The sequence below is a fragment of the Jatropha curcas genome, chromosome 6 (genome assembly GCF_041381405.1).
Source record: "Jatropha curcas cultivar XTBG-Jc1 chromosome 6, XTBG_Jcur_1.0, whole genome shotgun sequence".
In the NCBI taxonomy this organism is placed as follows: domain Eukaryota; kingdom Viridiplantae; phylum Streptophyta; class Magnoliopsida; order Malpighiales; family Euphorbiaceae; genus Jatropha; species Jatropha curcas.
The window spans coordinates 5944200-5958812 of record NC_143156.1 but is presented as its reverse complement, the minus strand read 5'-3'; the positions used below and the strand labels follow the sequence as shown (position 1 = coordinate 5958812).

General features: G+C 32.1%; 2 protein-coding genes across 8 annotated transcripts; one reads left to right on the top strand and one right to left on the bottom strand.

The window, feature by feature from the left end:
• The first annotated feature begins 4689 nt into the window (after window positions 1–4689).
• LOC149495406 (disease resistance-like protein DSC1) lies at window positions 4690–8909 on the top strand. Of its 3 annotated transcripts, none has more exons than XM_089722616.1 (5): window positions 4690–5292; window positions 5449–6529; window positions 6670–6963; window positions 7048–7992; window positions 8070–8228. In XM_089722616.1, exons 1-5 carry the CDS (start codon window positions 4808–4810, stop codon window positions 8082–8084), a joined length of 2820 nt encoding a protein of 939 aa, XP_089578742.1. In that variant the 5' UTR covers window positions 4690–4807; the 3' UTR covers window positions 8085–8228. The 3 variants fall into 3 exon arrangements, with proteins under 3 accessions (XP_089578742.1, XP_089578741.1, XP_089578740.1); XM_089722615.1 differs by having other exon boundaries at window positions 4694–5292; window positions 8109–8909; XM_089722614.1 differs by having other exon boundaries at window positions 4695–5292; window positions 8106–8909.
• Window positions 8908–13273, bottom strand: LOC110008767 (serine/threonine-protein kinase TOR). Of its 5 annotated transcripts, XR_016321233.1 has the most exons (5): window positions 12932–13249; window positions 12450–12857; window positions 10911–11009; window positions 9073–10145; window positions 8908–8942 (listed from the first exon to the last, which is right to left on the bottom strand). XR_016321233.1 is itself a non-coding variant. In XM_089722618.1 (3 exons), the coding sequence occupies exons 1-3, from the start codon at window positions 12617–12619 to the stop codon at window positions 8921–8923; spliced, it is 291 nt and encodes a 96-aa protein (XP_089578744.1). In that variant the 5' UTR covers window positions 12620–12717; the 3' UTR covers window positions 8911–8920. The 5 variants fall into 5 exon arrangements, 2 of the variants coding, with proteins under 2 accessions (XP_089578744.1, XP_089578743.1); XM_089722618.1 differs by lacking the exons at window positions 9073–10145; window positions 12932–13249 and having other exon boundaries at window positions 8911–8942; window positions 12450–12717; XR_016321232.1 differs by lacking the exons at window positions 9073–10145; window positions 12450–12857 and having other exon boundaries at window positions 8925–8942; window positions 12932–13273.
• Between the last annotated feature and the right edge of the window lie 1340 nt (window positions 13274–14613).

Sequence of the window (14613 nt, the reverse complement as noted above, 5' to 3'; positions counted from 1 at the left end):
CTAGGACGTGTCAGCATGAAACCTAAGTGTATCTAAACTGATATATTATAATAAAATTATCAATGATATTAAGAATATTTTACCTTATTCTTAGTCAATTTTTGTTTTATTAATATTTTGAACATTCAATATTATAAATAATTAAATCCATTAGCTAACTTGATATATAATTTTACTCAACAATTTATTTTCTTGAATCCAGAGTTTGAATGTTAGAGGAGGTAATAAATATTTTCTAGAATAAAATATTAAAATAAATAGATAATAAAAATATAATATTTCTCCTAAAATCAACTAATATTATTTTCTTAATAATCCATTCTCGTGACTAACATTCTAATACTTCATTATTTTTGTGAGTATCATCATGTTGAATATCAATTTAGTCTTTCATATCATTGTTATCTCCCACAAAAGTATTAAAAAAATATAATGATATAGCATATGCAGTTATATATAAAAATAATTATTAAGCCAATAAGAACATATTCTTGATAGCAAAACCAAAAATTATTGACAACAAAAATAAACAAATTCTTGATACCAAAAGCAATTTAAACTAAACACACACACACACACACATATATATATATATGATAGGACAAAGTTTTTCTACAGTAGGATTTTAATTCAGTAATTCCTAATTATAATGGAACAAAACTTCTTAATTAGTATTCTCAATATATAGTTAGTTTAATATATTTATAGTATATAAAATAATATGTTATCAACTTACCCTTAATAAAATATATTTAATGTAAAAAAATATTATTTATTTATTTACACTAATCAAACGTAATAAGAAATTTTAGTAATAAAATAATATAATCAATGTCAATTGTAAATAGTACTTGTGTAATCCTTGGTCTCATTTGGTATACTTAATTATATTATTATCATATATTTATTATAATCTTATCATATTTAAAAAATAAATAGCATATAAAATGATATATTATTTAAAATAAAAAACTTTAATCATATTTTGCTACAATATAATTGCATATAAAGTTTTATATTTAAATATATTAACTAAAAAATTTATATTTAAATAGAAAAATTAATAATTAATTAAAATTAAATTACCTTTATTTTTTCAACTAATATATTATTAAATAACCTTTTGAGGATGTATTATCTTAAGTTTCTCAAGTTCTCTGCTTCATTCTGCAGTGAAATCAAATTATTCCTTCCTCAAGGCGTTCATTCTCTTTCCCGTGAGCTAAGATTACTCCACTAGTATTAATTTTTTAAGGGAAAATTATTCTATATTAGTGTCTGAACTTTCTATATTTTTTTTATTTTTATGTCTCAACGAAGAACAACAATGATTGAATATCTAAATTTATAAAATATTACAATTAGCTGTCTCCAGTTTACGTAACAAACTAATGGGAATCAATTTTTATGACATGGCAGCTGATTCGATGATAATTAATGGATTTTTTGCCATATAACTAGCTGCTAATGTAAAATTGGCCTCAAATTTAATAGTCATGACATCATCAACACGTTGCATCATCATCCACGCTTCCATGTTTCGGTTTCTGTGCAACATAGTATAACATTCTTATCTAGTTTAAATTTCAACCAGGAAAAAATTTAAAAATAAAAAAACAATACACTGTAGAAAATCCTAAAAAAAGAAAATCAACAGCTTCTGGTTACATCCTATTTCCTCCAATATATTCAACTAATCAATTTGCTGAAGGATATCCATAAAAAAAGAATTTGTTTTATTCCATTAACAATTAAGGGAATGTACTACAGTTCATATTAATCCTGTGCCACAAAAATATGAATTAACAGTTTTCTGGTCTTTGTCCCTTAATTGTTAACACAACAAACATTTTTTTTTTTTTGGCTTAATCTCTTAAAAAAGCCTGAATTTTTGGGGTTTTTTTTTTTAATTATTTGGTCAACATTTTTAATTCTATCAATCAATACTATGGATTTATTTTTTATTATCAATTGTGGTCTTTGTCTACAGTCCAATTGGGTGCAGTTGAGTGATGCAACTCTGGAAGCAAAGAAATCTACTAGGTGAACCTTGGGATTATTGACAACGAGTTGCTTGTTGAGGTTCCATCAAGAATCCATTAATTGTGTAATTGTACCAAACTTTTTCAAGCTTGCGATTGAATGGGAAAAAGATTGTCTCAACAACGCAATCTTTCAATGTAGAAATTCTAAAAGTGAAGATGAATGACTAAAGAATTGCAACATGAATGTGAGTCGGCGTGTTATGGGGTGAATTAACGGTTGAATAATCAACAAATTGACAAACTCTGGATAAAGGCTGAAATTGACACGGAGGTTATAATTGACAAGGAATTAGCTGAATCGGCCAAAAACATCACATTAAAGTTCATGCTTTTTACGTTGATTTAACTATTTCATTTTATCAAAAAGTAACTTATTGAATCAATAAGTGTTGGAATGAGTATCTCAGTAATTTTTTCTCTTGGATGAAGTAAATACTTTATGAGAGTGTTTTAATTTGTAAATACTTTATGTATTTTGTAACTAGTGATTTTTTTTAAGTTGCTAACTTACAAAATAATAAACTCAAATTTCAATAATTTGTAAAAATTTCATGTTGTAAATACTAAATAGTAATAATTTCCTTGCTTTGCCTAAAGAAGTCTTTATTGCCATTCCCATTTGGAAGATGTGGCTGAACCTTCTCAAATAACCAAGGAAATAAAAAATTTCCCAAATTTTGACTTTAAACACCCTTATTGAAACAAATAAATTCTAAGGAAAATAAACAACTACTAAATCCCTCCATTTCGATAAATATTTTTTGAAGTCTCCGTATTTTACTTTTGTCATAACATTACTTCTTCCATTTTATTTTAGTCAATTTGGTCGTTAGGTCAATAAGAAAAGACAAAAATATCCTTATTTTCATATCACATTTTCATTTTATGCCAAACCATCCACTTTTTCATTATCATCATCACCAAATGCCACGGTTTAAACTTCATCCAAACAACTTAAATAAAAAATCAATAAAGTATTTAAAATCAAAATAAAAAATAATGAAATATTCAATCAAAGACCAATAAACTCAAAATAAAAAACAAAGTAAAATAATATCAAAATAAAAAAATCAAATCAAGAACTATAAGATGAAATAACCATTGGTTGTAAATATAGTGTATACTGTAAATATAAGATGAATCCTAGTATGGCATTGGGGTTGAAGACCGAAGAGGTTGGCTTACTTGTTATGGGTAAATTGGGTGCTTGAGTAAAGTCTATTCAAATAAGAAAACAGAGATCTTCTGAAACAAAAGCAAACATAAACGCAACAGACATGAGACAATATACAATTTTGTTTTGTAATGTAATATAATATAACAGTTAGCTTTTCAAGCGATTGATTGAAAGTTCAAACAATGCACCAGAGCAGAAAAAACAGAGTTCATGATACAATATGGAAAGTCAAATACCAATAATTTAGGAGAAAATTAAGCCTAAAATCAATAGAGCAGAATATTCTGACTTTCCTAAACTAATACATGTATACAGTATAAATTTAACATTACAGAAGAATGAATAATAAGAAATTCTATTCCTCTAAATTATCTTTCTTTCTATCTTCTATCAGTTCAAGAGGAACCTCACTTCTTTGGCTCATTTATAATGATGTCAAGCTATTTTATACCTTTTGAACTTGAATAATTTATACTGATTATAGGGTTATTTTAAATGATTGCAAGGTTTTTTATAGCTTCTAAGCCTGATATAGCCATTAGACGGATTCATAGACAAACAAATATATATGCTCATTTCAAAAGGTATAGATTTCAAAAGGCATTCCTAAAATGGTAGGGATGAAATAGTTGTATTTCGATATACATGGGATGTAATTAATTTTTTCTAAATTATATTTAAAAATTTATATTTTATGTTTGGAATGAAAAAAAAAAAATTTCAATTCTATGAATTTAAATGTATGGAATTTAACATTATTACACCAAATTCCATAAAAATAGTGGAGTTTTCAAATGAATTCAACAAAACTGAAGAATCAAACTTTGTACAACAAAATTCCTCTTTTGTAGAAGTCAATTTTTCAAAATTTTTTTATTTATTTAACTTGTTTATTTTATCAAATTTGACCACGAACATTTAAAAAATTTATTTTTTTTAAAAAATATTTTTTATTATTCTGATTTTTATTTTAATATTTTTAACATTGTTTTACTATTGAATAAAGAGATCTAAGTTAAATATATAATTATCACTAAATTAAATGTAATAATTTTATTAATATTGTTTTTATTTTTTACATTTATTTTAATAAAAGTATAAAAAATTATATAGCATAACTAAATATAATTGGTATTTATTATTTATTTTTATTATAATTTCAAAAATATTTAAGAAAATAAAAGTGAATAAAATTTCAATTATGAATTTATTTCATACATTATTACATGAAATTCAATTAAGTTATATATTTATACCATGAAAATTCATATTTAAATTAACTTATTTATTAGAATTCTTATTTTCTTCTATGATTTTCACTTTTGGTCATTAAGTGAATAGAACCAACGTGTTTTCTGCGTGTATATATATATAAACAACGTGTATATAGAATTCTATGATTTTCTTCTATGATTTAAATTACCCAACTTTCCTACACGTGTTTTCTGCGCTGGTGCTTTTAAACGTGTCATCTCCTTCTTTCGGAGTAATTGCAGTGGAAATCTTGGAGTCTTATCTCCAACTATATATCTGTAAACTCTCTCCTTTTTTTTTTTTTTTTGGTTTTTTATTAGAGTAATATATTATGGCTTCTTCTTCCACTTCCCCACTGAAGAAACTGGAGAAGCAGTACGATGTGTTCGTTAATTTTAGAGGTGAAGATGTCCGGGATGTATTTCTCAGTCACCTCCATAAAGCTTTGAGTCAAAATGAAATAGTTGCTTTTGTGGATGAAAAACTTGACAGGGGTGAAGACATCTCTTCATCCCTCTTGACAATAATTGATAAATCATATATCTCAGTGGTCATTTTCTCGGAAAATTATGCATATTCTCCCTGGTGTTTGGATGAGCTTGTGAAGATACTTGAGTGCAACAAAACAATGGAGCAGATGGTCTTACCAGTTTTTTACCGAGTAGATCCAAGCCATGTTCAAAATCTGACAGGGAAATTTGGGGATGCCATAGCTAAGCATAGAGAAGAACTGGAGTATTTGCACGAGGTTGATAGTTGGTGCCAAGCTCTTAGAGAAATTTCAGAAATGTCAGGATTGGTTTCACAAAACATTAAGTAAGTACAATTGTCCTTGTTCTATTATTTTATGTTTATATGATTCCTGAATTTTATTTTAGCTGTAAACCTAGTTAGTATTCTTTATAAATTTGGTTACCTATTTTTTTATATTTTTAGTGGGTCATTGGTCGTATCTTCCATGTATAAAACCAGGTCTGACTCCAAGTTAATTGAGGAAATTGTCGGCTATACTTTGAAGAAACTAAATATTGTGTATCCAAATGATGCTTATGATGATGGGTTAGTTGGAATTGATTCACGAGTCAAGATTGTTGAGTCGTTGTTATGCCTTGGGTCGCCAGATGTACGAGTTGTAGGAATTTGGGGGATGGGCGGTATCGGCAAAACAACCATTGCTAGACAAGTGTTTGATAGAATTTCTGTTCATTTTACAAGCCGATGTTTTGTTGCAAATGTTAAGGAAAGATTAGAAAAATGCACATTGTGTGATGTAGAAAAGGAAATTCTTTCTGATCTGTTAGAGGCAGAAAATTCAAGTAATCATAGTACATTGTCTCTTTTCAATAGACGTAGGCTCTCAAGAAAAAAAGTTCTCATAGTTCTTGATGATGTGGATGATTTAGTGCAGCAAGTAGAGCTTTTAATCGGAAAGCATGCTGATTATGGTCAAGGGAGTAGAATAATTATGACAAGCAGAGATAGACAATTGCTTAAGAACTGTGGTGCCACAATATATGAAGTTGAGAAATTAAATAAAAGTGAAGCTCTCTGCCTGTTTTGCAACCATGCCTTCAAGCAACAATTTCCAAGAACAGGATATTTTGAGTTGTCCAATATGGCAATTGATCATGCTCAGGGCATTCCATTGGCTCTCAAAGTTTTAGGTTCCAATTTGTATGGCAAGAGTGAAGAAGTATGGGTAGATGAATTGGAACAATTAAAAGGTGTATCTGATGAAAAAATCAAGCATATATTGAGAATAAGTTATGATGGACTACGTGAGAATGAAAAGGAAATCTTTCTTGCTATTGCATGCATGTTTAAAGGAGGAGATAAACATCGCGTTGAAAGTCTATTGGATGTCCCTGGTTCAAAATTTGGAATAAGTCGTCTCGTTGATAGATCTCTCATCACCATCACAATGAATGAGTTACATGTGCATGACTTGCTACAGCAAATGGGCAAGGATATTGTTCGCGAGGAAAAACAGTTTGGAAAGCGTGGGTGGCTGTGGGATCCCAAGGATATATATTACCTGTTTACAAGAGCTGAGGCAAGAATCAATATATTTGAGTAATATTATTGTTATATATTTTGAGCTTTATAAAAACGTTACTACTTTTTAAGAAAAAACTTCAATTCTAATGACCTTTCGGATTTCTTTTTGCACTTATTTTGGCTGTTTGTTTTCAGGGGACTGAAGCAATTAAAGGCATATCATTGGACATGTCTACTGCCAAAGAGCTAAATTTAAAACATACAGCCTTTGAGAAAATGTATAATCTTAAGTTTCTCAAGTTCTATGCTTCACTCAGTAAAATCAATGTATACCTTCCTAAAGGCCTCAATTTTCTGCCAGAAGAGCTAAGGTTACTCCACTGGTATCAATTCCCTTTAAAATCTTTGCCGCTGGGTTCTTATGTAGAGAATCTGGTTGAACTTTGCATGAAGGAAAGCAAACTAAAAGAACTTTCCATTGGAGTTCAGGTAGGATTTAGAATGCTTCTTTGCAGGTAGTTTTTGTGAACCTTAGATATATGATTTTATTCTTACACTTCTTTTTCATTACAGCAACTGGGAAATTTGAAATTCATCGATCTCAGTCACTCTAAGGAGCTAATAAGAATTCCAGACTTGTCCAAAGCCACGAAACTTGAGTTTTTAGATCTGAGTTACTGTGAAAGTTTGGTTGAGTTTCCCTCTCCAAAATATTTGAACAAGCTTACTCGATTGCATCTAACGAATTGCAATAGTCTTTGCACTTTACCAAGCTTCCTTGATTTGAAAAGTCTCAAGGAATTTTGGGCCTCTGAATGCTTAAAACTTGCAGAGTTTCCAGAGTTGCCGTGTAACGTAGAGGAGCTAGTTTTGCAACGAACTAGAATAGAAAAGGTGCCCCCATCAATTGGGTCTCTCTCTCGTCTTTCCTCACTTGACTTGAGTGATTGTACAATGCTTGAAAGTCTCCCAGACAGCATTTGCAATCTGAAGTCTCTAATGTACTTTTATCTCAGAGGATGTGTAAATCTAAAGAGATTGCCAGAAAACATAGGGAATTTGGAATCTCTAAGAGGGCTTGATCTTGAAGGTACTCATATCAAAGGACTACCGTCTTCTGTCAATCTGTTGAGACAACTGAGGAAAATAAGGCTAGAATCTTGTGGCCTATCAGAATTTCCTAGCTGTCTTTGCCGTTCAGATTCATCACTGGAATGGTTACTGATAGGTGGGAATAATTTCGAGAGCATACCTGATTGCATCAAACAACTATCTAAGCTGAGTACTTTGAGTTTTAGACAATGTAAGAGACTAAAATATTTACCAAGTGAGCTTCCATCTCTCTCGAAATTATATAATATATACGGAGATAATTGCACTAGTCTGAAATCAGCATCCAGCTTATTCCAACTAGACAACATTGTTACATTTACATTTGCTAATTGCTTCAATTTGGATTTGGGTAAGTGTAATGAATTTGTGGATCATTTACTAGCCACACCTCTGGCGAATAGAAAGGTATGCCTTTCTCCCTCTTCATCTGCTATATATATATATATATATAGATATATATCATTAATTTCTGTTCTCTGTAGGTTTTATCAAAATAACTGTGGATATTCTTGGTACAGAAGATTTTTTACCCTGGGAATGAGCTGCCACAAACGATGATGTATCAAAATAACTGTGGATATTCTGTGACTTTGTCTTCATCATCCAAACAACACGAGAGGGTGCAATTTGGTCTCTGCGTTGTTATAGATCCAAAGTTTTTGGACCCTGTTTGGCATCGTGTATCAAGTATTGGTTACACAGTCTATATTTTCAAGAACGAGACTGTGAAAGAACTAGGTTATCTCGAGGTTAAGGATTTACCTCGGCGTTATGAATTTTTTTGTCCACAGTCAAGCGATGGTTTGGTCCTTCATTCAGAACATGTGGTCTTTTGGAGTGAGAGAATTGAGCTCCCTTTAGATAACAAGAAGACAGTCTTTGAATTCTACGCTCTAGATGAGGAATTTCGTCGCAATTACAACGCGATTGTTAAGTGTGGCGTCCATCCTCACCTTAGCTTTAGTAATGTGGTAGGTGAGGAGGACGAGGTTGAGGATGAAGAAAAGAGAAAGATGAAGAGGTTGAGGATGTTGTAGTCGGCGGTGGAATTAGGGGGAGCCGGCGAGCCCAAGTATTTTGCAGAGGAACTCCAACTAAGCTGTAAGCAACTTTTTATTTATCTATTTATTTTTATGCTATAGCTTAACTAAAATTCCAGTTGAATCACCCACCCCACACCCACACCAGTAAGAATTGTCCCTTTGCTCAACTTTTTTTTTAGTAGGACTTGTACTCGTAAGTGCATTACAAATGTTCAAGTTGTCAAGTATGTATTAAACTTATTTTATATATATATATTTTTATTTGTCAATAATTTAAAAGTCTCTCTCAATTACATGCACCCGGCGTCCATCCTGCAGTTAATATCGAAACTACTATGTTGCAGTGTAGTAAAAAAATAGCACTTGAACTGATGCATTGAGATTTGTTCATCTCAAACTCGTTTGATTGATTGATAATACAATGCTAAATCACAAAATTTACCTTGCCAAGAGCATAAGCAAGAGCTGAACCAGCAACACCAGCACCAACAATTATTACTTCTGGTGTTGCAGCCATCTCAGGTAGGCATATTTCTTTTTTACGTCTCTTCAGCATTTCATCTTTAAAGTTATTCATGGAAACTCTACTGTACTTTCCTCTTAATCTATAAAACAAAACCAATGCCCAAATAGAGGCTAGAATTCCTCCCATTACAAGCTTATAATCCATCTTCTAAGACGATTTAGAACTTTCCTTTCTTTCTCTGTAGTTTCTCTTACCAGATTGATTGCTAATTGCTTTTCAAGTAAGAGCTCTTTCTTTTCTTGCACATCTAACAGACGTAAGGATAAAGGAACTCTCATGGGAGCAAAAAAAAGGAAGAAAAGGAAGGAACACCCTAGACAGGGCAATCAAAAAGAATACTACATAAAACATCTATGTTTCAGAAATGATTCTTGCACGGAAACGTTTCGGGGCCATTTCTGTAAATTGAATAATTTGGAAACGCTTTTCCGCTCTCGAAATATGTTTCCATAAACTCAAAAGCTTATTTCTTAATTAAAATAAATACATAAATAAATACAGATTCATAAAACATATATTTTTTATGAGTATGAAACTTGTAATTCTTTTGGATATCATTAAATATTGATTGGACTTGACTTGTTATTGAATATATTTAATGATTTATAATAATTTATTTTTTTGTATTTTATAAATAAAACCCTATACTTTTCATATTTACGCATTTTCCCCACGTTTCCACACTTCCACGTTTCGGTTTCTGTGCAACATAGTATAACATTTTTATCTAGTTTAAATTTCAACCAGGAAAAAATTAAAAAAAAAAAAAAACAACACACTGTTGAAAATCCTAAAAATATCCTAAAAAAAGAAAATCAACAGCTTCTGGTTACATCCTATTTCCTCCAATATATTCAACTAATCAATTTGCTGAAGGATATCCATACTTCTTTATTTCCTCCAAAATTACTTTTAGAAATCTAAATTTCACAAGCATAAAGTCTTGTCAACCTTTCATTCAGCATCATTCCCACCATTCCTCCATCAGTCTGTCAAAAACAAGATGAAAAAAAACCACATTCTCAAACCAGAGAAGTATGAGCCCGTCATGTGATAAGAATTTATCAAACACAAGTCAAAATAGTAACTCCAGAGCATCCTCCAAATCACTAAAACAAAAAAAAATCCATTTATAGTTGAGCATCAAATGAAGCTCATTGGAAATTAACCAAGTAAATTGAGCATCAAATGGTAGAATTCCTCAAAAGCATACTTCCTCAGGCAACTACCAAATCTCTTAACACTACAAGTAACTCTCAGACTCCATAGGTTTCTCACAAATGCCAAATCATATTGAACTCCACTCAAGCACAATCAAAATAATAAAAGGACAGAAATTCTTTTCATAAAAGAAAGAGACTAAAGACAGAGCTTGCTCTCTCTCTCTCTCTCTCTCAAATCATAACAACACATCAGAAGGTTATGTTGCAGTCCACTTGATATAGAACATTTTGTTTAGTTCTTGAAGCCATGATTAACAAGACCCTGAACAATCTGTCTAAGAACCCATAAAGACCAATAGTGGTTATTGTTCCCGTATGCCTCTCAATTTCCCAGCCCCTAAATGACTAGGACGAATTCCCAACTCTCAACAACATTTTAAAAAACTTGAAATGAATAAAATTGAGACAAACTGACCTCAAAAACTGGAATAAATTTCTCAACACAAATGTTCTTATACCAAAAATTAAATTAGTCCATAAGCAAAAGGTCAAAAGCTGTTTCAGAAAAAGAAATGAAGCGTATTATCTGACCTCATAAGCTCTCCAACTGCAAGTAAAGAGCCATGTATACTGTGAACAGGGGCATTTTTACCCAAGCCATCCTGTGTGGCCTCGAACATACGATAGTACCTGTTCAAAAGCAAAACGAAACAGCATTTATTACTCAATAGAGCATAATTTTCTTTCAAAAGAAAAGCATATCCTAGATTTTACTCTTGTCTCAAGATAATGCATCTCAGAACGTGAAGCCTGGAAGTAAAATCCACAAGCATGCAGCACCAAGGTCACCAAACCCATTAGGAAACACTTTTTTCTTACAAAAAGGACCAGCAGAGAAGCCCATCAAATCCCAGCAGGACAATTTTCTTATCAGAATATACTAATATAGACCTTCAACAAATATGTCATTCAACTAAATGAGGATTTTTTCCTGAGCTTTCCTCTTACCCCTCTGTTTTCCCCCATTCAGAGGGGCAGATAAAGAGCTTCTTATCAATTTTTGGTGGTATAATCAAAAGAAAGTAACAAACAACTAGCACAAAGTCTGTCAAGAATCTTTTCCAATTGACCAAGAATTTCAGACACAGGCTTCTTTCATCGCTTGAACCAAAAATCCACAACCTTCATTTCTTAACTTTAAGTTATCTTGTCATGGGCCTCATGGCCAATTATTCTCCATATTTTTTTTTATTAGACCTCTCTTTCAAGATCAATGATCATTACTAGATTAACCTCAGCAACATTTGGTACCAGAGCAACAACCCGGAGAACATAAAAGCTATAACGCCAATCCATTGACTAATTCTAGAGACTATTCATCACTAATAACCACCAGAATTTACCTTTTGTTGTGTAATATCTTGTATTCACTATAAATTGGAAATTTGGTGTCCTTATAGGTCCAAATATTCCTCATCTTTACAACAACTAAACCTTAATCCCAAACTAGTTGGAGTCGGCTATATGATTCTTTTGTTTCTATTCCATTCTATTCATATCCAAGTCCCATTAACGTCAAGAAATAATAAATCTTTTGAGACAACTTCCTTCCATATGGTTCTAGATCTACCTCTTCCCAGTTTAACCTCCATCATCAATGCATCAAATTTACCAGCCAAAGCATGTGGGATCTATATAGGACATAGACAAACCTATGGAAAATGTCAAAAAAGAATCTTCCCAACCATAAGACTCTTGAGTCTTGATCCCTAACTCAGCTTTCAACAGTGAAAAAGCAAACACGTCTATTTTGACCAAATGGTATTTAAATTCATTATCCTGCTTCTAAATGAACCTCTCCTGGATAACTTCTCAACTTTTCAGCCGCCAAATGCAAAGTGCAATGAGTGTAAATTGTTAAACAGGAAAACTATGAGAGTTCTTCTCTTCTACCAATTGCATCCTTCAAACATCTCAAATAGCTTCCGGAGCTCTCTTATTTTTGTTTTTTTTTTTCCCCAAATGAGTGGCCAGGTGAATTAGGACAGGTCAAGCAATCGCCCAAGTAGAACTTCTTGATGCCAAGTATATTTACTTTCATAAATTGAAATATTTCATAACTGTACTAACCATTGCACACGCCAACGTGTCTCACGCTTTTCAATAACTCGAAGGCAAGCACGCAATGCCTCAACAGCTCGCTCTCTAACCTCCAGTGTTGGATGCCTCAATGCAACCCAGATAGCGTCGACAAATTCAGGTACATGAACATTGAATACTGTGGAAGCATTTTCTGCCATTTCCTGCCATGGTCAAAATGCAGAGTATATGTCTCGACCATGAAGATATTACTGAAAATCGAAAGAAAATGTTGACCAAAGACAAACTGAGTTTCCGAACTAAACAATTTAGTCTTCCAACTAAACACTAGTAACAAGGGGAAAAAAAAAAAAAGAAATGTTTTTTCCAATAATTTGTGAGGGAAAATAGACGATATTCTTCTCTATCATTGCGAAGCCAGCCTAGTGCCATTTTCACCTATGACAAAAAAAGAAATGTAAGGTGATGCAAAGCAAGAGAAATACTAACAATTAAACAAAGCTAGAATGAACCTGAAATTCCACTTCATCTGCAGTCATTGCCCCTCCAGCCCTAGCCAAATGGCCAAGAACCCTACTAGCAAGGGTCAACACATCACGATCTCGTTTTACTTCAAACACATTCCGCATATAAATAGAAAATTTAGAGACTTTAGAGGCATTCTCGCCAAGTGCCACATCTATCAACTCGTCAATGGCTCTTAAGGCTTCCAAATTCTCAGCAACTTCGTTACTTTCTAGCAGACTCGAAATCTTTTCATATAAGTATAACTGATCCATGAAACGGGAAAAAGCTTCTCCACTAAGATCACGGGCTTCCTCCTCCAGATGTTTTCTTAAGGCCATTGATGTGCCTTCCTGTATATAGCACAAAATTTATCCATCAAAGCCCAGAAATTAAATACCATACATAAACAATAAAAACAAATAACATACTTTTCTCGCTTTAATATATTTTTTTTCTCTCATCTTAAATATTACACTGGACATGTGTATGTGTTTCTGATTCGAGAATCAATTCATTATGTAACGTTGTTGATAAGATTGTAAGTAAGGCAACTAAGGCCGTGGGTAACCGAATGAAACATTGTTTGGTAAGTGTTATTTCAAAAAGACAAAGTATTTTTATACCTGGGTGCTATATTTATGATAACGTAATGGTGGCATATGAGGTGATACACTTTTAGAAAAGAAAAACATAAGGTAAGCAAGGTTTTGTTGCTCCAAAAATAGATATATCTAAAGCCTACGATATAGCCGAATGGCTTTTTTTAAAGCAATTATTGTTGAAGTTGGGTTTTTGTGTGCCATGGGTTGAAAATGTTATAGAATGGTTACCACTGCAGTGTACTCGGTGATACATAATGGTAAGATATATGAGTCTATTATTCCAGAGAGAGGATTCCACCAGGGTGATCTCATATCACTATATCTGTTTATTATCTATGCCAAGGCACTTTCCGTTTTAATGACAAAGTTTGAAGCAAGCCGTCAATTACATGGCTGTAGTGTGTCTCGAGGAGCACCTTTTATTGCACATCTATTATTTGCGGATGATGCGTATTATCTCTTTCGAGCACAAGTGTCAAAAGCTTTCATTATTAAACATTGTTTGTCTCTCTATTAACAGGCCTCGAGACAACAGGTGAATTTTAGTAAATCTGAGGTTCATTTTAGTGCTAATACAGATTGAGGTATGCATGAGACTATTTGTAATTTACTTGGTGTTAGTAAAGCATCATGTTACTCAAACTATTTGGGCTTGCCATTGGTGATTGGCAAAAGCAAAAAGGAAGTTTTTATATAAAATTGATAAGGGCATGAAAAGGTTACAAGATTGGAAGTGCAAGATATTATTGTGAGTCGAAAAGGAAATCTTACTAAAAATGGTAGCTTAAGCGATACTAAATTATCTAATGTTAGTATTTTTATTGCCTTTCAATATTTGTGACACAATTGAAAAGGCTATGAATCAGTTTTGGTGGAAAAATAGCAATGGAGATACATCTATTGGCATCCATTAGGCTTCTTGGACCAAGTTGTTAAGGAGTAAGGAGGAAAGAAGCGTTGGTTTTCGAAGGTTTCAAGATTTCAATATCTCTTTATTGGTGAACCAATGCTAGCATATGCTTAATGCTCCAACCGCTCTTGTGACAGCCCCTCTTATAATATTTAAATATAAATAGTATATAAAA

Excerpts from the sequence above, each read along its gene's own strand:
- LOC149495406 (XM_089722614.1), top strand. The coding sequence starts at position 4,808 with ATGGCTTCTTCTTCCACTTCCCCACTGAAGAAACTGGAGAAGCAGTAC. Across the intron at positions 6,530-6,669 it reads ACCTGTTTACAAGAGCTGAG|GGGACTGAAGCAATTAAAGG; the intron begins GCAAGAATCAAT and ends GTTTGTTTTCAG. Across the intron at positions 7,993-8,105 it reads CACCTCTGGCGAATAGAAAG|AAGATTTTTTACCCTGGGAA; the intron begins GTATGCCTTTCT and ends TTCTTGGTACAG.
- LOC110008767 (XM_089722617.1), bottom strand. The coding sequence starts at position 12,619 with ATGGCAGAAAATGCTTCCACAGTATTCAATGTTCATGTACCTGAATTT. Across the intron at positions 11,010-12,449 it reads ACACGTTGGCGTGTGCAATG|GTACTATCGTATGTTCGAGG; the intron begins GTTAGTACAGTT and ends GCTTTTGAACAG. Across the intron at positions 10,146-10,910 it reads GCAGTTGGAGAGCTTATGAG|ACTGATGGAGGAATGGTGGG; the intron begins GTCAGATAATAC and ends TGTTTTTGACAG.